Raw genomic sequence first — 26,505 nt, 5'->3', positions numbered from 1 at the left:
ATAAATAGAGTACAGTAACCGAACAGTACAACAGTATATTATCATCAATAGCATAAAACTACCCTTATATATAGCATGCCGTATTTTATTCATCAAATCAACACTGATGAGTGATTTGTCTTCGATCAACGGACTAATGCCGCTCTGTCACGTCTTCAGTCAATCTGGAAAAAGTTACAGCAAGCTTGTTGGTACCGATTGGCAAATAAAATAAAAGAAGAAAACTCACCATACTTTCACTATCTATAGTATCTAACCTTAAGATGATTCTGGGCAAGATCAAGCAAAAACAGAGGATCGTTTTTAGTCTGCGTATATGCTTCGATCTTGTTCATCTCCTCAATGAATTTCTCAAGGTTCGGCCTGCCTTTGGTGATATCATAGTTCCTAAGATGAGAATAGTATGGCCCTGTCTGGCAGGGCTTCACTTCATCAGTGAAGTCAATTTTTTTTTTTTTTTGCTTCAGCTCCACTAACAGTTCCACCGGTGGAGCTGAAGTGGTTTTGGTAAACCATTTAGCAAAATGGCTTCCCTGTGAGAGCATGTTTTTAGGGGCCTAGAGGAGGAGCCGGGAGAAGCCACTTTTTTTTAGCTCCATCCTACCCCAAATCACTGTGAGAGCATGTTTTTAGAGGCTTCACAAGTGAAACTATTTTACTTTACCCCGTTTGGTAGAAAACGGCTCCAAACGGCTCCTGAAGCCGGTGGAGAAGCCCTGCCAAACGGGGCCTATATCTGAACCCTTTCCAAAATTGTAACATAGGCTATATCCGCCTGAAAGAGAATCGAGCATTAGAAAGAGTAAAAAATTTGGGCAATCCAAATGAAAGGAGAAAAAGCAAACCACATTTCAGGTCGTAAAGGCAGTGAGTTACCAAGCTAAATTGGCCTAGGAAGAACGGGCCGTCGTTGAACTTTGTCATCTCAGCTTCGAGTTTATCCAGAGCAGCAACTGATGATGGAACATACAGTTTGAGCGATGCAGCATGTCAAGTTGTCAGCGAATCCAAATTGCAATCCTTTCAGTCTAAGCAATGGCCTTACCAACTTCATCTGACACGGCTGCGTGGGCCATCAACGGCGAGTAGAGGGCCTTGGTGAACGCATTGGCATATGCGATCAGCTCGTCAGCAAACTGCCTCTTTGCAGAATCCTGCAGGAAACCAACACACACATCCTCATCCTCTGCTCTGAGACGATCAGAAATCGCTGCAACGTTGCAAGTGTTCCGCTGCACTGAAGGTGACACTTAACAGGTACCTCTGGGAGCAGCGCAGGGCCGTCGAAGTTGCTGTCGATGTACTTGATCAGGTCCAGGCTCTCGCCCCAGACCTCGTTGTCGTGCTCCAGGGAAGGCACCTACCGAGAAACAGATGTTGTCTAAAGTGGTTCACGAAGAAGATGCTCAAGATGGTGGACATGTACTACAACTGTAGACCCAGCATACCATGCCCTGTGGGTAAACCTTCTCCTTGTACCAAGCTGGTTTGTCCTGCAGATCAATGGCCACCAGCTCCATCTTGTCCTGCAAACCCTGGAGAGAGGAAGCAAACGAAACGAGGGTATTAGTTTTTGCAGTAATTTTTCACTTGTGAAGAGGCAGCAAAACTAAAAGTAGCAGAACCCTGAAGTTCCTGGTAACCCAGGCACGCTGAGCGAACGGGCAGAAGTAGCAAATGTAGAGCCTTCACGCCAGCAAAATATGAGTAAAAGTCACTCACTGATTTACCGTCTGATCAGTGCAAAAGTTTTCTTTTCTTATTCTTATTCGCTTGTCTTATAATCCGTACTTATCAGTTTATTTTTTAAGCCGAAACAGTGTTTTTTTCTCACAATAAATCAGTCGGAACAATATTTCAGTTTGTTTTTTCAGCGAAGCGAACGGGGCCATTGGAAACAAAAAGAGAGGAAGCGCGTGTTTAGTTGCGCGAAGTTTGGATTTTGGGCTATTGTAGCACTTTCGTTTTTATTTGCCAATTAGTGTTCAATCATGGACTAATTAGGCTCAAAACGTTCGTCTCGCAATTTCCAACCAAACTGTGCAATTAGTTTTTTTTCGTCTACATTTAATGCTCCATGCATGTATCGTAAGATTCAATGTGATAGGTATTGTAGCACTTTTTTGAGAATTTGGATGTGAACTAAACACGCGCGAAGTTTGGTATTGAATAGGAATATAGGATGGTGAGTTGCCTGGTGGTGCCATCTAAAACGGGAGGTGGCTGGGAGGTGGAGCCCAGGGCCGGCGGGAGCGTCTCCTTCACAGAGGTGCACACAGACACAGGCGTTCGGTTCCATTAGCTAGGGACGCGCACAAAACGGCAATCACAGCACAGCATAGCATGCATCCTCCTCGACTCCTCGTACGACGACGACGACCAATCACCCACCTGGAGCTGGAGGGTCCTGCGGCTGCGGCCATGTTGACGGGATGGGCCTGGGATGTGTTGGAGACGCGACGCCGGCAGCGGCAGTGGTTGATTGGCGAGCGGTGGGCGCGCGAGTGCGGTGGTGAGATGATCGTGATCGGCCAACGTATTTATACTAGTGGATGGACTAGTGGTGTTTTAGTGATCGCTGTCGCCGAATTTTTTATTTTTAGCTTTTTTAAAAAAAATCACGAATATGCCTTGAAAGTAAGATTTTAAAATCTTAGACTCTTACCTCGGCGTCATCGAGCTTACCCTGCTCGGCGCCATTGTTACTGGCGTTAAGGTCTTGGGCTCGATATAGACGTGGAGGTGACTTAGCAGGCAGCTCGGCGTCATAGATCCTGACGCCGAGCTTGGTGCCGTAGATCCTGGCGCCGAGCTTGGCGCCGTGATCTCTGCCGTCGAGGCTGTGTTTTAACTAATCGGTTCCTGAAGTGTCATTTCGAGATCCATCTGAGAGGACGATTGCTTTGACGTCTGATCCCTGGTTTCTATTCTATCACAAGCCTAAAGGTGCAGTGGCCACCGGTACGTTGCTACTTGCTACACAGACACAACAATTGCATCAATATACACGTCATATCGGTTGTCAATCGTGAGATCGTGCTGGCGATCAATATATCATATATATACATCAATATCAATATACGTCGCCAGCCGCTACAGTGATGCAAAAGTGCTACAGCGATGTGTAGGAGCTGCGGAGCGATCCTGCCACAGGCCGTCGCGGCGGCCCGGCCCCGCCGTCATCAGCTACTCAGCTGCAGCCTAGGGTCGACATCGCGATGTGCGCATCCCGCACCGGGCGTGTTCCTGTTCGTGCGTGTTTTATTGATCGCCAACAACCGTGTCTGTGGATTCTACTCCTACATAGGAACTGCGGAGCGATCCCGGCACAGACGTGCTGTATATTGATATTGATGTATATATGATATATTGATCGCCAGCACGATCTCACGATTGACAACCGATATGACATGTATATTGATGCAATGTCTGTGTATAGCAAGTAGCAACGTACTGGTGGCTACTGCACCTTTAGGCTTGTGATAGAATAGAAACCAGGGATCAGACGTCAGAGCAACCGTCCTTTCAGATGGATCTGGAAATGACATTTCGGAACCGATTAGTTAAAACACAGCCTCGGCTTCAGAGATCATGGCGCCAAGCTCGGCGCCGGGATCTACGGCATCAGGATCTATGATGCTGAGCTGCCTGTCAAGTTACCGTCACGTCTGTGTCGAGCCAAGACCTCGGCGCCAATAACGATGGCGTCGAGCAGTGTAATCTCGGTGCCAGCAACGATGGCACCGAGTTAAGGGTCCAGATTTTAAAATCTTACCTCCAGAGACATATTTGTGAATTTTTTTAAAAAAGAGCTAAAAAATAAAGAATTCGGTCGCTGTCGTCCCTGTCTGCTAAATTGCGGTGGCACCCCACTTGTGAGGACCTTATTGTTGGAATTGAAGAGTCAGATGACGTAATCGATTGGGTCATCCTTGCCTCTTTGTGATGCTTGATCGATCTGTATTGCCCCTGTTCAGGTGGGAACAAGATCCTCTAACTTCGACTTGGATGACTGCAGGGTACAGTCGAAGAAGGATCGTCGTTCTTGCATGTCGTCATCTATGACCTAACTGATGAAGTCACATGTCGAAGCTAACTGCAGGGAGCAAGGATTGCTTGAAACCCTTGCTGATTGTGAGGGACACTACTACGGCAAAGATCTGTAGAGGCGACTCTAAGTTGATCACCGGAGTACGTTACATTATTACTCAAAACAATATATATATATATATATATATATATATATATATATATATATATATATATATACACACACACGTACTGTTCTATAGCTGGCCGCAGAATAAATTATTCTGTGACCACTTTGAGTTACGATAATTACTATACTAATTTACGAGATTATGATAACTCCCTCATAAGTGACTTAGTATAACATAATGGTAAGTATCATCTTGAATTATAGTAACCCATGTATCGTAAATATGTATTGTCATTATCGTAAATTAGGACAAATATTATTGTAAATCAAGGTGGCTATAGCTATAGAATAAGTTATTCTGTGGCCAGCTGCAGAATAGCCTTACTGTATATAGACGTACTATTCTGTAGCTGGCCACAGGATAAATTATTCTGTAGCCCCTTTGAGTTACGATAATTACTACGTTGCTAGCTACAGAATAACTAATTCTGTAGCCGAACCCAACACGGCTATCCCAACCCAGACACGAGGCACCGAATCAACACGACACATGCTGCACTCCGGCTCCCTTGATTCCCGCTTGGCTTCTGTAGCCGAAGCCAATTGGTAGACTCTGCCATTTATTTGTTCCGTATATAATCGCTACAAACCATTTTTTAATATTTTCTCCACCACTCATTTCCTCCCCATCCGGATCACAGGTAGAGTAGCAACGACGGCGCCTCCTCCTCTTTGCCCACCAGCGGCGGCGCCTCCTCCCTCATGGCGGCCGTGGCTGGTTCTCCCCCACGGCGGTCGCGGCTGGTTCTCCCCCACGGCGGCGGCAGCTCCTCCTTCCAACTGGTGGTCGCGGCTGCTCCTCCCCTATGTGCCCCCGCCTCGCGCGGATGCGGTCCGGCATCTGCACGGCTCGACCCGCGCGCACGGAGCTCCCCAGCGGCGACGCGGCCCGCCTCGCTCGGATGGCGGCCTCGGCGGAGGAGCGACCGCCTCGCGTGGATGCCGTCCCCGACCGTGGAGCGACTCACCTCACGTGGATCAGTCGGTACGAGGTGGCGACCCTCTCTCTGGTAGTGGTGGCGGAGCCCGTCTCCATGCTGGGGCCGCCCTCCCCACGGTGGCGAACACGAAGATAGGCGGCGGATCTAGCATCTCAGCATGGAGAGGCCCCAATCATCCACGCCGGGGAGCAGTGCCAGCCCTAAGGGGGGGGGGCAGGAGGTGCGATGGCCGGGGGCCCAGGTGGGATGGGGGCCCAGGCGGGACCACAGGATTAATGCAGAACTGCAGAAGCCAGGCAGCCAGCAGGCCAGCAGTGCCGCACGCCCGCACAGCCCATCAGCGCGGGATTAATGCAGAACAGCAGAAGCCAGCAGCCAGTAGCGCCGCACCGCACAGGCACAGCCCGTCGCTCGTCTTGTCTTTCTTTTCAGCAATCAGGACTGAGCAGAGCCGCCGCCAACGCCGCACTGCCGTAGCCCCGCACAGCATGAACGATCGGCCGATCGCTACTTCGTACAGGAGATGCAGCGCCGCAATAAGGCAGCCGAGGGCCCGAGGCAGGGCTCGACGAGGACGACGAGTCGACGACATCTGAAGAATTATCTTGGTTATTGTCTTATGTCCTTTTTGTGATTTGTGAATCTTGGTTCTGAATTAATTCGTGTCTAAATTGTCTAGGCCCTAGGGTTTTTTCCTTGTTTAAATTTTATCTAGTACTTTGTACTCATATAGTTATGTTTTTCTTATAATTTGGGTCAGGTGTAAGAATTTTAGAATGTTACCTAAGAAACATTTGTCAGGGGCTGCGAAAAGAAAACGAAAAAGACAAGAAGAACAGTTTGTTTAGTCACAACAAGGTGCTTTAGATAAGTTTTTTTCAGCTTCAAGTAGTGCTGTGCATGATGACAACCCTATAGATGCACCTGATAATCAAGAAGAAGAGCAACAACAAGTTAATGATAATTTAAGTGAACAAGTTGATGCTATAGAGAATGCAAATTTACAGCCTTCCTCTCAACCTAAAAATTCATTTGATGATGTGCAACCTTCTATTCATGATGTCTTTGATCCCAGAACTTGGGAGAATCTTGATAATAAGGGTAGAGATATTTTGACTAAAAAAGGACCGGTGAGAGAATTGAATCTTGAGTTCCCTGTAGATGCTCACAATAGACATTTTTCATATGCTTACTACTCCAGAAAGTTAAGCAATGGTGAGGTGGTTAATAGAAAATGGTTGGTTTACTCTAAACATATGGACAAAGTTTTTTGTTTTTGCTGCAAATTATTCAAATCAGATTAGAACAAAAGTTTGGTAGCATACGATGAATTGAGGAACTGGAAACATCTTAGTTTAAGACTCAAGGAACATGAGAATAGTATTGAGCATATAAGAAACATGAATACTTGGAATGAACTTAGGCTGAGGTTGAGCAAAAATAAAACAATTGATGATGATTTGCAACGAGAAATTGCAAAGGAGAGAGAGCGTTAGAGACATGTTTTAGTAAGAATCGTTTCTGCTGTCAAGTTTCTTGCTAAACATAATTTGGCTTTTCGAGGGCAAAATGATAAACTTTATCAAGCTAACAATGGTAACTTTCTGGGCACAATTGAAATGATGGGTGAATTTGATCATGTGATGCAAAACCATATTAGGCGGATTCAAAATAGTGAGATTCATCATCATTACCTTGGGCATAAAATTCAGAATGAGATGATTTCTCTTCTTGCAGATTGTGTAAAACAAACTATATTAAAGATCATTAGGGATGCCAAGTATTTTTCTGTGATTTTAAATTGTACTCCAGATGTGAGTCATGAAGAACAAATGACTCTAATTATTAGGTGTGTGAATATATCGAGAAATGTTTCAAGGGTAGAGCAGTTCTTCCTAGAGTTTTTGAAGGTTGATGACACATCAGGATTGGGTGTTTTTAATGAATTCAAGAGTGCATTGGCCTCTCTTGGTTTGAATATTGATGATGTGAGGGGTCAAGGGTATGATAATGGTTCAAATATGAAGGGGAAACACCAAGGTGTTCAGACGCGCTTGCTTGAAATTAATCCAAGAGCACTATATATGCCGTGTGCATGTCATAGTCTGAATCTTACTCTTTGTGATATGGGAAAATCTTGCAGGTAAACTATTATTTCTTTTATATGTTATATATTGTTTTCATATAATATGCCATTATTTGGGATTTTACTATTTGTGATATTTGAAATCTTGCAGGCAAGCTATTTCTTTTTTTGGCATTATCCAACGTATATATACCATGTTTGCAAAATCTACCAAAAGATGGAAGATTTTGGTTGACAATGTCCCAGGATTGACAGTTAAGTCATGATCTAATACTCACTGGAAAAGCCGAATAAAAAGTGTTCAAGCTATCAGATTCCAAACTCCTCAAATAAGATCAGCTTTAATAGCGCTAGAGAAGGCTTCAACTGATGACCCAATGGCAGTTAGTGAATGTCAATCTTTGGTGAGTGTACTTGAGAATTTTGAATTTATAGTTGGTTTGGTTATCTGGCATGATATTTTATTCTCTATAAATAAGGTTAGCAAGAAGTTGCAATCTAAAATTGTGAGTATAGATGCTACTCTCAAACACATTGAAGGTGTCATATCATATTTTAAGAAGTATAGAGATGAATGTTTCACTTCTAGTGTGAATACAACAAAAAAACATTGCATCTGAATTGGATATAGAGCCAATATTTTCTACAAAACGTCAACGAAAGAGAAAGAAATATTTTGATGAACAAGATGACCAAGATGAGGAAATACAACAGTCTGCTATGGACTCCTTTAGAAGAGAGTACTTCCTAGTTATGATTGATTCTGCAATTGCTTCATTGACTAGTAGATTTGAGCAGATGACAACATTTGATAATGTTTTTGGGTTCTTGTTCAACTCAGAAAATTTGAAATCCTTGGATGAAGCTGATCTTTGGTTGCGCTGCAAGATTTTTGTGGAAAAATTTTCTCATGATAACTCATCCGATGTTGAGATCAATGATTTTTTTTCAGAATTAAAGGTGTTGCAAGTGACTTTGCCAGATTCTTGGATGTCGGCGCCAAAGATTCTGAAGTTTGTTATGGATGCAGATTGCTATCCAAATATTTCAGTTGCCTATCGAATTCTTTTAACTGTACCTATGACTGTAGCTTCGGACGAAAAAAGTTTCTGAAAATTGAAGTTGTTGAAGAACTATTTAAGATCAACTATGTCATAAGAAAGGTTAAATGGCTTGGCTATGTGCACCATCGAGAAGGATATCTTAGACACTATTGATCTCGATACCGTCTTTGATGATTTTGCATCAAAAAATGCCCGAAGAAGTATCTTTTTATAAGAAGCAGTGGATATGATGGAATTTTATTCTTCTTTAAGGTAATCATATTAGTTCTAGAAGTACAAATATATTGCTCTTTTAGTCTACGTTGTTTCTCGCTCTCGATAATTATCAGACATATTAAATTAAAAATATATTATTGGATTTGCTTTCCCTATACAAATAAAATTATCTTATATATTCTAAAATTTTATGGTCTAGAGGGGTCGTCGCGATGAGTTCGCTAGAGGGCCCTCAAAATCATAGGACCGGCGCTGCCGGAGAGCTGCATGCTCGTGTCTCTGCTGGCTGCCGGAAAGCTGCCTGCTCGTCTGTACCCTGCACATCCCCATCAGGCTAGCAGAGACAGGCTACGGAGGTGATTTATCTTATCCATATGTGTTTGTTAATGTCAATTTTACGCTGTACATACTTGGTTCACTGATGCCCACTGCAACTATTGCCTCCATGAACAATTATTTATTTTTCTTTATGTTCGCCTTCTTAATCCCTGTTTACCGATGCACATTGTTGCTCTGATTAGTCATCTGAAACCAGGCTGCATGAGTTTCTATGATTCTAGCGAATTTAAGTAGTAATTGATGTTCCAGCTTTCAACCAAAATAGTTGAATGTCAGGTCTCTTGTTTGGTAAATTATCTGTTTTCCTACTTACAAACTCTTGTACTTATTTCTATCCAGTAAATCATCCATATGCATGTTTTCTAATTTTAGAATGTTTCTTTTGGTGAGGAGGTTAGTTAGACATGGAAGAATGAGTTACTCTCGTAGGTGATTAGCCTATTATAGTAAACCCTTATATTCATGTTACACAATTCTAGTATGAAAACAGTAGTAATTTACACACAACGATCAGTGGATTCTCATAATATTTTCTTATAGTATATTTTCAGTAATACCTGTCTTTCTGTATGTTATATTGTCGTAATCAATCATACAACTTATTTACTATAATAGTTTGTCATCTATTTATGGTAATTGATCACACCATTGTGGTAAGTTCAACTGTGGGAATTTGATCGAAGACGCCGTCCTCAATAGGAGCTTAGATATGAGATATGTCTGCTGGTTTCTGTTCTATATCTTTGTCGACAAAGATCATATATATTTGGATTATTGTAGTACTAGTCTACTTATCAAATATCGATTACTAATGTGTTACACGAAAACAATGCTTATGTCTCTTATTGTTAGCTAAAGCTCTCTTTAACTGATCTTTTTTGCCATAGTCATGGGATTATTGTAAATCTACATCCTAAGTATTTTCGATCCTTAGATGTCAAATTTTTGCTCTTTTCAGCATGATTGTTTTTAGTTCAAGATTGTACAGTTCCAGATTTTATTGCTTGCTAAATGATCATATTATTTACTACTACTACTACTGCTGCTGTTTCAGTTTCAGGTGATGATACTTTAGGGGAAATTACCAGGCAACATCTGTGTTTTTTAGTTTAGAGAGCTGCCTTTGGCATGGTTGGTTGATCTTGTCCCTAATATGATTATCCTCAGGCTCCATTTTGCGTTGTCTTAACATATTTTTTTGTTCACGTAAATCAAAACAGATCAATCTTGAGCCAGCATATCCAGACATGTTGACATTAAGAATCATATTATTTATTAAGATTGTTCATATTTTTTATGATTTCAGGCAATTAGACTTCCCAGCAGCAGCTGCTTATTTGCAGAGCGGCAAACAGGCGTGACCCGTGGCCGATTGATCACAGTTTGCTCACTTGCCAGGCACTAGGTTGCATGTGTTGGAGTAGCGCCGGATAGAAAATGCAAGAAAAGCAACTAATTTTAGATGGTGTAATGTTCAGTTACCTTTTCAGATGGCACTGTGGTGATGGCATGTTGTATTGTGTACTGTGTCAAATACTTGTCATTTGAAATTCAAGCCAATATGATCAAAGTGAAATTGTTTCGGTTTGAACAAAGACGAGTAGTGCCTATACTCGTAACCAATTCCTGGAAAGTGGTTTTGCAGCCTAATTGTAGTAACTCTAGTGCCCATCTTGATGAACTCCTTAAGCTATTTGATTTTCTCGTAACCATTTGGTGATAATTCATCTAGTCATTGTTAGATTAATTTGGGCCAGGCCCATTATTTATTCTAATTAATCAAATAAACTTCAAAAGCCCACAATTATTGTTAAGTGGAAAAGTGATTAGTACCATATGGGAAATTCACTAAAAAGGTTATCAACTTAAATAGTGAGTCTTAGGACTCTCACATAGACAAGTTGAGAGGGAGAACCGGGAGGCCACACGCGCGCGCCGCCGCCGCCGAGCCGAGCCTGCTCCGCTGCCGCACCTGCAGGAGCTTCCCGTGCCACTGCTCCGACACCGCACCTGTAGGAGCTTCCCGTGCACTGCTCCGACACCGCACCTGCAGGAGCTTCTCGGCGCGACCTCCTCTGCAACATGGTGGACACGAGGAGGACTGGTGGCCGCACCAACACCAACGACGGAGAAGATGGTGGCTCACTGTTCGCGGATACCGGCAGTCCCACCCTAGGGTATAAATCTAATCCCACTGTGCGCTATTGTTCATATGCTATTCTGTTAGCGTTTTTAGCGCACTTGGTTGCTGCACTATTAAATACTATCTGCAGTAGTGGTGCTGTTACAGTATGGTTAGTGGTACTGTTACTATTGTTTAAGTCGTATTTATGGATTAATATAAGTCGTAAATTGACCAAATGTTCAACAATCCAAAAACTTGATAGGTCATTTTCGGCTGCTAGTTTTGCTGCGTCACTAAAACCACCACCATTGAAAGATGATGGATCCAACTATAAAGTGTGGCGTGTCCGCTCCAAGCTGTGGTTCACTAGTATGCGTTGTGAGCACGTGATCAAGGGAAAGCGCATTGAACCTCCTTTCTCTCACGAGGAGGAGATTAAGTTCAATGAGGCAGATAACTTGTTCAAGGGGGGTCTCATCAGCATATTAGCTGAAACCATGGTGCAAGTGTACATGGATATGGACACTGGCAAGGACATGTGGGATGCACTTGAGGCCAAGTTCGGTGTTGTCGATGCTAGCACTGAATTGTACATCATGGAGAAGTTCTATGACTACAAGATGGTCGATGACCGATCTGTAGTAGAGCAGGCTCATGAGATACAGATGCTGGCAAAGGAACTCCAGAACAATGAGTGTGAGTTGCATGACAAGTTTGTGGCCGGCGGTATCATCGCTAAGCTGCCACCTACTTGGTCGAGCTTTGCCACTACTCTAAAGCACAGGAGGCAAGTGTTCAGTGTGACTGATCTCATTGCTACTCTTGGTGTGGAGGAGAATGCTAGGGCAAAGGACACTCATGGCAAGAAAGCGCATGAGGAAAGTTCTAGTGCCAATCTGGTGCAAAAGAAGAACTTTCATGCCGCACAGAGGAAGAAGAAAAACAGGCCTGCAGTCAAGCCTAAAGCTGCAACTTTTAAGAAGAAGGGCAAGGAAAAAGAAAAGGGCCTTTGCTTTGTCTGCGGTGCATCTGACCATTGGGCAAAAGAGTGCCCTGACCGCAAGGACAAGCAGAAGAAGTCCGCAAACATGGTTGTTAGCGAATCTGGAGGATCTGGGTACGGTAATCACCTACATATAGTTTTTTCAGTTTGTCTCTCACCTGAGTGGTGGGTTGACACGGGTGCTAACATTCATGTTTGTTCTGATGTTTCTTTGTTTTCTTCTTATCAGGAACAAAGAGGTTGCTCCTTGCTGATGGGAAATGGTACGTATGCTGCTGTACTTGGTGTTGGTACGATCAATCTGAAGTTTACTTCGGGAAAGATCGTGCAGCTAAAGAACATGCAGCATGTCCCCTCCATCAAGAAGAATCTCGTTAGTGGATCTCTATTATGTAGAGATGGCTTTAGACTTGTATTTGAGTCCAATAAATGTGTTGTATCCAAGTATGGAACCTTTGTTGGAAAAGGCTATGAAAGCGGAGGCTTGTTCCGCTTCTCTTTGATGGATTCTTGTGATAAAATTGTGAACCATGTGAGAAATGATAATGAGTCTAATGTTTGGCATTCCCGACTCTGTCACATCAATGTTGGTTGTATGACGCGCTTAGCTAGTTTAAAATTAATCCCTAAAATCGATCTAGTCAAAGGGTCTAAGTGCCATGCTTGTGTTCAAGCGAAGCAACCTCGCAAGCCTCACAAGGCTGTGAAAGAGGCGAGAAATTTGGCACCGCTAGATCTCATTCATTCTAATCTGTGCGAGATGAATGGTGTATTGACCAAAGGAGGAAAGAAATATTTCATGACTCTTATTGATGATAGCACTAGATTTTGCTATGTGTACTTGCTAAAAACAAAGGATGAAGCAATGCATTATTTTAAAATCTATAAAGCCAAAGTAGAGAACCAATTGGAAAGAAAAATCAAACAGTTGAGGTCTGACCGTGGGGGAGAATACTTTTCACATGAGTTTGATTCATTCTACGAGGAACATGGAATTATTCATGAGAGGACGCCTCCATACTCCCCCCAATCCAATGGGATTGCCGAACGAAAGAATCGCACTCTAACTGATTTGGTTAACGCCATGTTAGACACTGCGGGACTTTCCAACGAATGGTGGGGTGAGGCTATATTGACGGCATGTCATGTCCTGAATAGAGTTCCTACAAAGAATAAAGAAGTAACACCATTCGAGGAATGGGAAAAGAAAAGGTTGACTCTCTCATACCTATGCACTTGGGGATGCTTGGCCAAGGTGAATGTGCCAATCGTCAAAAAGCGCAAACTTGAACCAAAAACTGTAGATTGTGTGTTCCTCAGTTACGCTTTACACAGCGTCGGCTATAGATTCCTAGTTGTAAGCTCTAGAGTACCTGACATGCGTGTTGGTGCAGTGATTGAGTCCAGAGATGCTACATTCTTTGAGAATGAATTTCCTATGAGAGGAAATGAACCTAGCACATCTAGTCAAAAACCTATTGATTCCCCCATGGCGCCAACAGAACATCTTGAACAAACATGTGTTGAGAATCCAGAGGAGAATAATAGTGGAGCTACTCGAAAGAGTAAGAGACAGAGGACTGTAAAGTCTTTTGGTGATGATTTCACTATATACCTCGTGGATGACACTCCAAGCACCATTGCTGAGGCATTTTCCTCTCCCGACGCTGACTACTGGAAGGAAGCAGTGCGAAGTGAGATGGATTCAATTATGACCAATGGAACTTGGGAGATTGTTGATCGTCCTTACGGGTGCAAGCCTGTAGGATGTAAATGGGTGTTCAAGAAAAAGCTTAGACCTGATGGTACGATTGAAAAGTACAAGGCAAGGCTTGTGGCTAAGGGTTATACCCAGAAAGAAGGTAAGGACTTCTTTGATACTTATTCACCAGTGGCCCGATTGACCACAATCTGAGTACTGCTTGCCCTGGCTGCGTCTCATGATCTTTTCGTTCATCAGATGGATGTTAAGACGGCTTTCCTAAATGGGGAGCTAGATGAGGAGATCTACATGGATCAGCCTGATGGCTTCATAGTAGAAGGTCAAGAAGGAAAGGTGTGTAAATTATTGAAGTCTTTGTATGGCCTAAAATAAGCACCTAAGCAATGGCATGAAAAGTTTGATAAAACTATGATATCTGCTGGTTTTGTTGCGAATGAAGCTGACAAATGTGTGTACTACCGCTATGGTGGGGGAGAAGGAGTAATTCTGTGCTTGTATGTGGATGACATACTAATCTTTGGGACAAGCCTTAATGTGATTGAGGAAGTCAAGGACTTTCTGTCAAAGAGCTTTGACATGAAGGATTTGGGAGTGGCTGATGTGATACTAAACATCAAACTTCTAAGGGGAGAAAATGGTGGGGTAACACTTGTACAAACTCACTATGTGGAAAAGGTACTGAGTCGCTTTGGTTATAGTGACTGCAAGCCCGTGTCCACTCCCTATGATCCAAGCGTGATCCTGAGAAAGAACCAAAGAATAATGAGGGATCAGTTGAGATACTCCCAAATCATCGGCTCGCTAATGTACTGCTAGTGCAACGAGGCCTGACATCTCATTTGCTGTGAGCAAATTAAGCCGGTTTGTTTCAAATCCGGGAGATGATCACTGGCGTGCTCTTGAAAGAATATTGCGCTATCTAAAGGGAACATCGAGCTTTGGCATTCACTATACGGGGTACTCGAAGGTACTCGAGGGCTATTGTGATGCAAATTGGATATCTGATGCTGATGAGTTAAAAGCCACAAGTGGATATACATTCACACTTGGAGGTGGCGCTGTTTCCTGGAAGTCTTGCAAGCAGACCATCTTAACAAGGTCAACAATGGAAGCAGAACTTGCAGCACTTGATACCGCTACTGTTGAGGTTGAATGGCTCCATGAGCTCCTTATGGATTTGCCGGTGGTTGAAAAACCTGTGCCCGTAATTTCTATGAACTGTGATAACCAAACAGTAATTATCAAGATAAACAGTTCAAAGGACAACATGAAGACCACTAGGCATGTAAAGCGGCGGTTAAAATCTGTCAGAAAATTGAGAAACTCCGGAGTAATAGCATTGGACTATGTCCATACGTCTAAAAATCTGGCAGATCAATTTACTAAGGGACTATCGCGTAATGTGATAGATAGTGCATCGAGTGAGATGGGACTGAGACCCACATGAAGTTCTATCGTGGTGGCAACCTATCCTATGTGATCAGAGATCCCGTGAATTAGGATGGTGAAACAAGCTATGGGTAGACTGAGGGAAGAGACCCTTTTTAATAAAGGTCAATCTCTTGAGTAATGCACTTCTCTTCCTATCTGTATGGCAGGTTGGTAAATACCTCAATGTGATCTGAGTGGCTTAATGAAAAGCAAAGATGTCGGCCTACAGGGCATCTTAAAGGAACACACCTATGTGAGTTCGATTGCTAGTCGCAATCTATGAGATTTGGGTGATCTCTAGATATTCATAAATAGGCTAGGAATATGACTTATGTGCTCCAATCAGAGGGGATGCTACAGGCAGCCTAGTATCAGTAAAGGAATCGAGTGAGCCTCACTTTGCACAAAATTGTCAATTTAAGGCATAGTCCATTGGTCAGTTGTAAATGAGTGTAAACTCCTTTTCTAGATGGATGTTCAACTTAACAGTCTCCATCGAAACACTGGTATATCAAACAAGCTCAGATCTGAAGACATTAACTGTGGACTTCTGAAGTTTGGTGGGGATTGTTAGATTAATTTGGGCCAGGCCCATTATTTATTCTAATTAATCAAATAAACTTCAAAGGTCCACAATTATTGTTAAGTGGAAAAGTGATTAGTACCATATGGAAAATTCACTAAAAAGGTTATCAACTTAAATAGTAAGTCTTAGGACTCTCACATAGACAAGTTGAGAGGGAGAACCGGGAGGCCACACGCGCGCGCCGTCGCCGTCGAGCCGAGCCGCGCCGCCCGCCCGCGCGCGCGACGCGCCGGGCCGTGGCCGTGGCCGTGGCCTGGCCTGGCCTGGTTTTGTCGCTTGGCCTAACCAAAACCCTAGCCGCCGCAGCCAACTCCCAACACCCAACCACCCTGTCCAGGTTCATTCCCCCGACAGGGCCTAACGGACAGATGGGGAATTGCGCTGTTCCAGGTGTGCGAGACCCGACTCTTCCTCTTCCTCCTCTCCGCAACATCTGAGCGCTGAGCTGTTCGTCTGCATCTTCGACCGGAGTTCCCTGCGCGCACAGGGAGCTTCGGTAGCAGGCCTCCGGAACTTCCCCCGTCAAGCGTACCTGCACGGGTAGGCGGGGAATCAAGTTTTTGGGGAGCGCCGGCTTCCCGGTGCGACTGCTGCCCCGTCTGCAGTTTCCTGTTCGGGGACTTCTGCTTCCTGACGGGAGAGTCTCGTTCTACTGCTCTGCTCCGACACCGCACCTGCAGGAGCTTCCCGACGCGACCTCCTCTGCAACATGGTGAACACGAGGAGGACTGATGGCCGCACCAACACCAACGACGGAGAAGATGGTGGCTCACTGTCCGCGGGTACCGGCAGTCCCACCCTAGGGTATAAATCTAATCCCACTGTGCGCTATTGTTCATATGCTATTCTGTTAGCATTTTTAGCGCACTTGGTTGCTGCACTGTTAAATACTATCTGCAGTAGTGGTGCTGTTACAGTATGGTTAGTGGTACTGTTACTATTGTTTAAGTCGTATTTATGGATTAATATAAGTCGTAAATTAACCAAATGTTCAACAGTCATTATAGTAAATAGTTTCTCGGAACACTATGAAGGCAAAAGGCAAATTATCGTAACTCTATCGTAGTTACCATCTCATCAAGCAAATGAAATTCCCGTAACTATTTTACTATAACCGTCTCACTGACACTAGCTTGCCACAGTAACCCAACGCTAGCTTGCATGCACACAGTAGCCACTCAGTCCAATTCGCACAAAAAGGTAACCACTCAGTCACACTGGCTGCAACCCCGAAATTACCGTGCGATAATTGATCTAGTAGTAACTATAATTTATTTACTATTAATAACCATGGCTCACGAGCTGGTTTGTTTACCATTAATGGCCGTGGTTCCCGGGCTTGCAGCGGCTCGGTTTGCATCCGTGGTGCCCTGGTTTGGTGGGGACTGGGGAGCCCGAGCATGGTGCGGTGGAAGGTGCAACATAATGGTCTGGCTACAGAAGTAAATAAATTATAGTTACTACTAGATCAATTATCGCACGGTAATTTCGGGGTTGCATATATATATATATATATATATATATATATATATATATATATATATATATATATATATATATATATATATATATATATATATATATAATGCAGTTGATCCACGTACAGAGCGCATCATACGGGATGAAGGGAGGAAATAAGCAGTACATGTAGCCGGGACATGCGCTCTCTCTGACTTCTGAATTCTGAGCAATCCTTGCGCTGTCGCCTGTTGGACTACTTGGACAAGTACAGTCAAATGTAGCATATGCTTTTGCAAATTGCAACGTGTGCTGTCGACGATTGTTCTTTGATCTGGACACGATCGAGCACGTCGTCTTGCCCGCATCTTAAACAGAGCTCAGTTTGCTAAATGACATGGCAGCCCCATCTACCGGTTTCGAGTGGGGAAGGTATGTGACCTCAGCGTTAGGATTAAGCAGCTCCCATCTGAAAGAGTTGAAAGCCAACAACAGGATTAATCGAAGATTAGTCAAATTTGGAAATTTCAGTATAACTTAGCTTAACAAGCTCTTTTATTTACACTAGTACTGTAGGGAGTGCTATCTACGGTAGCTAGGACAGATATGAGAAAAGGAAAACAATTTGTACTATGTTATTTAGATGATCAATTACTTGTATCCAACAGCTAGATGATGGAGCATGATAGTGAGCTGCAGCCTTGCCAACATGTTCCCAGCGCAGATCCTGGGCCCTCCACCGAACACCTGGTACGTGCCTGGCTTTGGCGGTTTCTGGTAAAGTGATCAGTAATAATGTCCGATGTTGAATCGTCAGTGCAAGTCCCAATCGACAGTACCAGAGCATGATAGTTAGCTTTGTATATACAGTTATACACTCTGAACCCCTGATCTCTAATAATAAGGGAATTAAATTAACGAAAAATCAACAGATTCCTGCTGAATGAACTTAGTAGAGACTTACGTGCCATCTGTCTGGGTTGAAGCTGAGTGGATCATCATAGTAGTTGGCGTCGGTATGCAAGGAGCGCAGCCACACCACGACCCTCCACCCTTTAGGAATCGTATAACCTAGTACATGTAATCAATTTAAGCATTATATTGGCTTGTCCATTAATTCTTCATTCTAGAGTAGTGGGAGAAGTACTAGTACTGAATCATATAAAAGTGATTGTTTAATATAATTGCCTCTGTACTGGACATCTCTATGTGCCACGCGATGGACCATTGGAGCTACGTTGGCTACTCGAATTGTTTCTTCTACCACCTGCGAAAGACCAAGGGCTCAGAATAAATTGCATGCATATCCATATCCTTGAGCTATTTTTTTTGTATTGTGTGACTTGTGATGGATATGCATCGTCGTATATTATGTACCTTGGCAGTATACTTCATGCTAGGGATGTCATCCAGGGAAATGAAGCCACCATTCTTGTCTCTACTTACAGCGTCGTTCTCCTCCTGACATGTGCAAGTTGCCAAGTTCAGATAATAAACATCATATAAATTACGCAACACTTACATGGGCCATTCCGACCGCTTGGATTGCAATTCTTGAATAATATATAATCCAGACTAGTTTATTCAAGAATTGGGCTCTTCGTGAGTTTACGGTGCTTAATTACCTCTTTGATCTGACTCTTTTTTGCACGACGACGCATAAGCAGTGCCGCAAAAAACTAGCTAATTCAAGAAGAGAAGAGAATTGTGTACAAGTAGCTAGCTAGCTTACCCTCAGCTTGTGAAGAGCAAGGGGAGATTTGGCTAGGTGATAGGCCGACCACATAATGGCGTTGGAAGTGGACTCGTAGCCCGCGACGACGAGGGAGCCGATGTTGTTCACCCCCTCGTCGTCGCAGAGCTTCTTCCCTTGCTCGTCTTCCATCTCCATCAGCCCGCTTATCAAGTCCTTGTTGGCATCCACCGTCGTGTCCTCTCTCCTCCTCCTCTGGACCTCCTCCCTGAACACCATGTCTAGTTTCTTGCGGCACTGCTTATATATATGAGTCATCGTTCAAAATTAAAGTCAGATCAGAGTAATTAATTAATTAATTAAGCACGGCAGAAGTATAAGAGCGACATGAACTGAAAGCATATCTTCTCATGCACGTACATCGTGAGCTTGACGGTAGGCCGTTCCGGGGAAGTCTAATAGGAACGCCCTGAATCCAGCAACCAGGCCAGCGAACCACCCGTCCATCTTGTCGGTGAGAGGCGACGGATCCATGCTCACGAACATGGCTTCAAATAAACGCATTAGCGTGCATCATTGTGCGCCGGAATATATAGCTAACTAAGGAGCATACATGCGTACTTTCTTGATCTCAGTGGCGGCGGAGACGGTGCCCTTGTCCGCTCACGACCGCAGCGCCGCCACGACGCGCGGCTGAACGACCTCCGCGATGGTCCGGAGAGAGCTGGGGCGGTTGATGGCGGCGAGGATGAACCCGCGGAGCCTGGCGTGCTGGCTGCCCTCCACGTTGACCACGCAAGAGAGGCCGACGAGCTCCGGCGCGGGCCAGCGGATGCTGAAGGTGCTGTCCTGGGAGTGTTAGAATCGAATGAGTATACCTCTGTGTGTAACCGTAGAACCGGTAGACCTCTGCTTCGGGTTCCTCTGCACACCTTGACTGTAGCCTCGCGGACACCGATGCCGCGGTGTAGTAGGCCTCCAGCGCGGTGGAGATGAAGTCCAGTGGCGCTGGTGAAGACCGTGGTGACCTTGCAGAGGCGACGGCGGTGGTGGGGCATCTCGTCGCTGGCAGCACGCTTTAGATCGGTTCAGGTTTACTGTGGGTGAGATGGCGGCTGCTCCGTTGAACCTCGTAGTGCGAGCCGTGATCCCCACCTCTCTTTATATATGTGTTATGCGATAGGGGCCCACCAACCATATTAGGGTTGGGCTCCCCCGATCAGGGAGCAGAGACAAGGGCCCATTGGTGGAGATCAACTAACATTCTCTCCGTTGATCTCACTACCATCTTCCAATTTCATTTACTTTTGTTCATTCCATTACAGATTAGCGCATAGAGCATGTCTCATCGTCACGATCCATTGCCGATAGACTTAACAGCTACAACACACTACTCTGTTCTGAAATAGATACTTATCTTTGGGCCTTCTTTTGTCCAGGAATTTTAGGCGTTTCCTTAAACCCATGCTAGCTACATGTTCTCTGAACACCATGTTCTCTGACACATGTTGGGTGGTAAGCCTTTTGTAAGCGGATCCGCAAGCATCTTTTCTGTACTTATATGCTCAAGACTTATGACTTGATCCCAGACTTTATCTTTCACAACATAATACTCTATGTCAATGTGTTTGACAGCACCACTTGACTTATGTTGTGAGTATACTGTACTGCCTGATTATTATCGCAGTATCACTTAAGTGGTCTATAGATGTTGTCAACCACCTTCAAACCGGGTATGAACTTTTTTAGTCAGTTCACTAGCCCCGTTACCTCATATCACGCTACAGACTGTCATACATTATGGACGATGTAGTGACGGTTTGCATTTGAGCTTTTCCATGAAATAGCTCCCCTTTTTTCGAGAGTGAATAATATCCCGTCGTGGATTTTCTATCATCTCTCGCATAATCAGAATCTGAATTTTCCATTATGTGGAGTGAATCAGATCTTCTATACGTCATCATGAGGCATTTCGTTCCTTGCAAATAATGCAAGACTTTCTTTACTAATTTCATTGTTCTGTTCCAAAATTGCTCTGGAATCTGCCAAGTAACCCGGTAACAAATACCAAGTCAGGGCGCGTGCATACTTGAGCATATTGTAAGCTTGCGACAGCTGAAGCATATAGAACCACTTTTATTTGATTGAGCTCATATTGGTTCCTAGGGCATTGAAAATGCCCATTTCTGTCGCCCTTGACTATAGGAGCAGGTGAGGGACTACATTTGTGCATACTGAATTTCTTTAAGATTTTTTTTATGTATGCCTTTTGTGACAGTCCTAATACCTATTTTCTTTTATCTCGGTGAATCCCGATCCCTAGAACGAACGAGACTTCACCAAGATCTTTCATATCAAGTTTTGAGGACAAAACTTCTTTATCTCCTGTAGTAGACTGACGTCACTACTAGCAAGTAAGATATCATCCATATACAGGACAAGGAAGATAAACTCCCTATTCTTAAACTTTGCATAAACACAATTGTCCTCTACATTCTCTTTAAAACCTAAAACTCTTTATTGTCTGATCAAACTTCAAGTACCACTGTCTTAAAGCTTGTTTTAATCCATAAATAGATTTCTTTAGGCGGCATCCCATTTGTTCTTTTCCTTCCATGACAAAACCTTTCGGTTGTACCACATAAACATTTTCCTCCAAGTTTTCGTTGAGAAATATCGTCTTTACATCCATCTGATGTAATTCTAAATCGTAATGTGCTACTAATGTCATTATGATTCTGAAGAAATCTTTACATGAGACTGGAGAAAAGGTCTTATTGTAATCAATCTATTCTCTTTGCATAAAGTCTTTTGCCACAAGTCACGCTTTATATCTCTCTATATTCCCTTGAGAGTCAAGTTTTGTTTTGTAGATCTATTTACAGTCTACTGTTTTGGCTCCTTTAGGAATTACTTTCAAGTCCCAAACTTTATTGGCATTCATTGATTTCATTTCATTTTCCATGGCCTCAAGCCACTTTGATGAATGGTCACTACTCATGGCTTCTTCAAACGAGGTGGGATCATCCTCCATTTGAAATTTCTTAGTGTTGTACACTTCATAATCAGCAGGAATAACTGATTTTCTAACTCTTTGAGACCTTCTAGAGGCCTTCACATTTGGCACATCTTCTGTTTGAGACTGTTGTTGCTCCCCCTCATATGTGGCAATAGGTTCTATAGGATCCTGAAGAATGGGTTCCTCATCGTCATTCATTGTTACCACAAGTGGGATAACAATAGGTGCTAGCACCACAGTATCTAGCACTGTCGATGCAGCGACAGCAGGTAGTGAGAAAAATGACTCATGAATCATTGGAGTGGGCGCACACACTCGCTTCACTTCAAGGTCAATTTCTTGAGCTACCATGCTCCCCCTCATCAATTCATCCTCTAGAAAGACAGTATGTCTTGTTTCCACAAACTTTGTATGTCTCTCTAGACAGTAGAAACGAAAACCTTTTGACTTTTCTGGGTAGCCAATGAAATGGCAACTTACTATTTTAGGATCTAGCTTCTCAATGTTTGGGTTAAATATTTTAGCCTCAGCAGGGCTCTCCCACACACACGCAAGTGATTTAGTGAGGGTACTCTTTCTGTCCATAACTCATACGGTGTTTTGGGCACCGACTTTCTTGATCCTCTATTAAGAATATGAATGATGGTTTTAACGCCTCCATTCACAGGCTTAACTATAAGGTGGAGTAACTTATCATACTGCGCATCATATCCATTCATTTTACGATTACGTCTTTCAGCTACTCCATTCTGCTGAGGTTCACCCAGTCTAGAATACTGGGCTACTTTGCCATTCTCCTGTAAGAACCTTGCATAAGGTCCAAAAACTTAGCCATATGGGGTATGCCGACCATAGTACTCCCCCACGGTTAGACTTGACTATCTTTATCTTTAAATTACTTTGGATTTCAACTTTTGCCTTAAAAATATCTACATTTATCTAATGCTTCTGTTCTTTCTTTGATTGGATAAATGTAGACATAATGGGAGTAATCATCTGTGAATGTTATGAACGAATCATTACTATCCACACTCTTTATAGAAAACTGACCACAGATGTCTGTGTGAATAATCTATAAAATTCTTGCGCTTCACTTTCCTTTTATGCATTTTCTACATTGTTCTAAACCTGAGAGCTCTAATGGAGGAAGAATATCATTCTTAACTTGTCTTTCTATTCTCCCCCTCGAAATATGGCCTAAATAACAGTGCCATAATTTCGATGGCGCATCGTGAGCTCTCTTATGCCACCATTTCCAGAGTGACTCTCTGTCACCAGCTGCTTTATCAGCCGGTAGCATATGTCTTTGAAGAGCCAGTGAACTGACTCTTTATTCTATCGACGTATTCGGTGACTGTGTCACACTCTGGGATTGAGCCCACAATTGCAGGCTCCCACTTCCTATGCTCAAAGTCATAGAACATCTTTTGGGATTTAAAACCCCTTTCTTTAGTTGCCTAATCGGCATCATTCTCTTTTGTCTCCCTCACCGGTGCCACATGATCAGTGGAACATAGTGAGGTGACTACCCAGTCTACCTTAGACAAGATGAAAACTAGATCAAAACTTTTCTTAACATAAAAATAATACCATTTGCATACTTTGATTCCAACGTTGGTCAAAATTAAAACATACAACTATTCTTATACACTAATTCTACATCACCGTTGGGCAGAAATAGAATTAATGTATAAAATCATTAAAATTCACAACTGTTCTTACACACTAATTCTACATCACCGTTGGGCAGAAGTAAAATTAATGCATAAATCATTAAAATTTACAACTGTTCTTATACACTAATTCTACATCACCGTTGGACAGAAATAAAATTAATGCATAAATCATTAAAATTAACATCTGTTCTTATACACTAATTCTACATCACCGTTGGGCAGAAATAGAATTAATACATAAATCATTAAAATTACGATATTGTTATTAACAACGTTGGTCAGAAAATAACAACATCATAATCATGTCAAATCTCTTTTTCTCCTATTAAATACCACATTGGTTCAAAATAACTGGAGAATCAATATTTTCTTTAGCAGCGGAAAAAATATCTTTTTCTCCAATTAAATACCACATTAGTTCAAAATAACTGGAGTATAAACAACTTTTCTTTGACTGTGCAAAAACTCTCTTTTTCTTGAATTTTACCCACAGGGAAAATTACTTTTTCTATTTTCTTTAATCCATTAATCAATTTCTAGGAAATAAACATTTACTGGAAAAACTTTCCTTTTCTCCAGTTAAATATCACATCGGTTCAAAATCACTAGAGAATATACTTTTTCTTTAGCAGCGGAAAAACTATAACTCAATTTCTTGAATTTTACCCACAGGTAAAATACCTTTTTCTATTTTTCTTTTTTATTTTTCTTTTGAGCCAATTTGCATCTTCAATTTCCCAGGAAGTAAAACCTTTTCTGGGAAATAAAATTGAAAAATGACTCCTTCGTTTTGGGCTCAAAGCCCCGGCAACGGCTGGGCCTAGACTTATTCTCAGGCCAGCCCATCTATCTCGCGCGCGTGCTGCCTTCCTAGGCCGCAACGTGGGCCTGGGCTAGCAAAGCGCCGCTGCGTGCTCGCCCGCCTGGGCTGAAAGCCAACCCGCTCAGTCTGAGCCGTCCAATGGAGATCGACGGCTACGCATCGATTTCGCTCCAACAAAACCCTCGGCCGCGGCCTCCGACCAGAAACCCTAGGTCATTTGCTCCTTTGCTCTCTCTCTCTCTCTCTCTCTCTTTGCTCTCTCTGTCACTGCTCTTTCTCCCTCAGCGCATCCAGCAGCGACCGAGAGTGAGACAGCGAGCGAGCGGGCGGTGGAGCGAGGCAGTCATGGCGCCATCGCCGGCCCCTTCACTGACGCGCGTGCTCCCCAATGGGTGAGCACGCCGCCGTCGAGTGGCTTGGCCACGGCGCCCCCTTGGCTGAGCCCGGCGAGCAGCTGCCCTGGTTCGGCCCTTCTTCTCCCGCGCCAGCAAAAGGCCATCCCGACGCACGGCGAGGTTTGTTCCTTCCTCTTTTCCCCCTTCTCCGATTTGGATTTCTCTTCTCTTATCCGAACCGACTGTGGGGAATTAGGGTTTGTTCTAGGGTTCAATCCGAATGGGAATCTAGGGTTCCTTTTCTTCTTTCCCTTTGGATTTGCTTTTGTATCTTCTTTCTTTTCTTTTCGCTTGTTCACCCGAAAAGGGGATCTAGGGTTAGGGTTCGGTTGAACCCGATTCGTGTTTTCTTTTGGTTTGATTCGAGATTTTCGAGATTATCCCCTTCCCCTTCTTTTCTTTTAAAACTGCTTCTTTCTACGGATTCAACCGATTGGGGTACTAGGGTTAGGGTTTCGTGATTTGCACTTTTCTTTTGATTTCTTTTCTTTTAGGAATTCATCCGAATCGCTTCCCTTCCCCTTCTTCATGCAAGTTAGGGTTAGGGTTCGGTTGAACATTTTCTTTTGATTTCTTTTCACGGTTTTGATTCGAATCGGGTTCACTGTTGTTCTTCCCCACGGTTAGGGTTCGGCTTTGTGAGCCGAGGGCCCTTCCTCTTCACCCAGTTAGGGTTAGGCTTGGAGAACCTTTTTGTTCTTCTTTCCTTAGAACCGAACTGGATCTGTTCTGTTCTTGCCGTGCGGCGGTGCGACATCTTTTCCCCGCGCGGTGGCGGTGGTGATCGGGTTCCAGTGACGTACGCCACCCCCGGTCTCTTTTCCTCTTTGCTTTTACCCGGTTAGGGTTAGGGTTACACACTGGCAACCTGGCTTTGGTACCAATGTTAGAATCGAATGAGTATACCTCTGTGTGTAACCGTAGAACCGGGTAGACCTCTGCTTCAGGTTCCTCTGCACACCCTGACTGTAGCCTCGCGGACGCTGGTGCCGCGGTGTAGTAGGCCTCTAGCGCGGTGGAGATGAAGTCCAGTGGCGCTGGTGAAGACCGTAGTGACCCTGCAGAGGCGACGGCGGTGGTGGTGCATCCCGTCGCTGGCAGCACGCTTTAGATCGGTTTAGGTTTACTGTGGGTGGGATGGCGGCTGCTCCGTTGAACCTCGTAGTGCGAGCCGTGATCCCCACCTCTCTTTATATATGTGTTGTGCGACAAGGGCCCACCAACCATATTTGGGTTAGGCTCCCCCGATTAGGGAGCAGAGACAATGGCCCAATAGACCGTATTGGTGGAGATCAACTAACAGGGAGGACTTGAGGACGAACTTGTTGGTCGCTGGCGAGCAGACGAGGACGGTCGGCGAGCCGAAGAGGTGTGTCCGGTACACGCCCACGTCGCCCCCACGGGCCCCGGCGCCGGCGTAGTAGCGCCTCCTCCGGGCGTGGACGAAGCCGTCGGGGCGGCGCGTGAGCTTGTAGTACCAGAGCAGCCAGAGGCTCTCGCCCACAAACTGGAGGCCCATGTGGCCCAGCAGGAGCCTCGCACGATGGCGCCAGCGCTTCAGCGCGAAGAAGGCGCAGTGGCTGGCGTCGTTGCAGTGCCACAGCGAGCGCAAGCAGCGGAACGGCGCCGAGGAGGAGGCCGATCCACCACACCCAGTCCGCCGGCGTCACTTGTGCGTGCATCGACATCGAGTGGACTCCAACAGTCA

General features: G+C 44.1%; 1 protein-coding gene, 1 long non-coding RNA gene and 1 pseudogene across 2 annotated transcripts; 1 reads left to right on the top strand and 2 right to left on the bottom strand.

Annotated features, from left to right (window-relative positions):
- Nucleotides 1-730: 730 nt before the first annotated feature.
- LOC136537527 (protein IN2-1-like) lies at nt 731-3,930 on the bottom strand. The gene is made up of 8 exons (XM_066529467.1): nt 3,874-3,930; nt 2,195-2,259; nt 1,626-1,686; nt 1,449-1,535; nt 1,262-1,360; nt 1,046-1,154; nt 877-953; nt 731-775 (listed from the first exon to the last, which is right to left on the bottom strand). Exons 1-8 carry the CDS (start codon nt 3,928-3,930, stop codon nt 731-733), a joined length of 600 nt encoding a protein of 199 aa, XP_066385564.1.
- A 4,850-nt stretch (nt 3,931-8,780) lies between these two features.
- Nucleotides 8,781-10,307, top strand: LOC136540855 (uncharacterized). Its single transcript, XR_010780029.1, has 3 exons — nt 8,781-8,882; nt 9,920-9,996; nt 10,172-10,307. It is a non-coding gene; the product is annotated as an uncharacterized lncRNA (long non-coding RNA).
- A 7,253-nt stretch (nt 10,308-17,560) lies between these two features.
- On the bottom strand, nt 17,561-26,485 carry LOC136537526 (ent-kaurenoic acid oxidase-like; annotated as a pseudogene).
- Nucleotides 26,486-26,505: the final 20 nt, after the last annotated feature.

The sequence above is a fragment of the Miscanthus floridulus genome, chromosome 2, assembly GCF_019320115.1.
Source record: "Miscanthus floridulus cultivar M001 chromosome 2, ASM1932011v1, whole genome shotgun sequence".
In the NCBI taxonomy this organism is placed as follows: Eukaryota; Viridiplantae; Streptophyta; class Magnoliopsida; order Poales; family Poaceae; genus Miscanthus; species Miscanthus floridulus.
Note: the sequence above shows the minus strand (reverse complement) of the source record. Positions and strands in the feature narration are given on the sequence as shown.

What these genes read in the sequence shown, in the direction of transcription:
- LOC136537527 (XM_066529467.1), bottom strand. Translation starts at nt 3,930, where the DNA reads ATGACCCAATCGATTACGTCATCTGACTCTTCAATTCCAACAATAAGG. An exon ending in CAACAATAAGGTCCTCACAA is followed by an intron (nt 2,260 to 3,873) that starts GTGGGGTGCCAC and finishes ACCTCTGTGAAG; the next exon opens with GAGACGCTCCCGCCGGCCCT. An exon ending in GGGTTACCAGGAACTTCAGG is followed by an intron (nt 1,536 to 1,625) that starts GTTCTGCTACTT and finishes TCCTCTCTCCAG; the next exon opens with GGTTTGCAGGACAAGATGGA.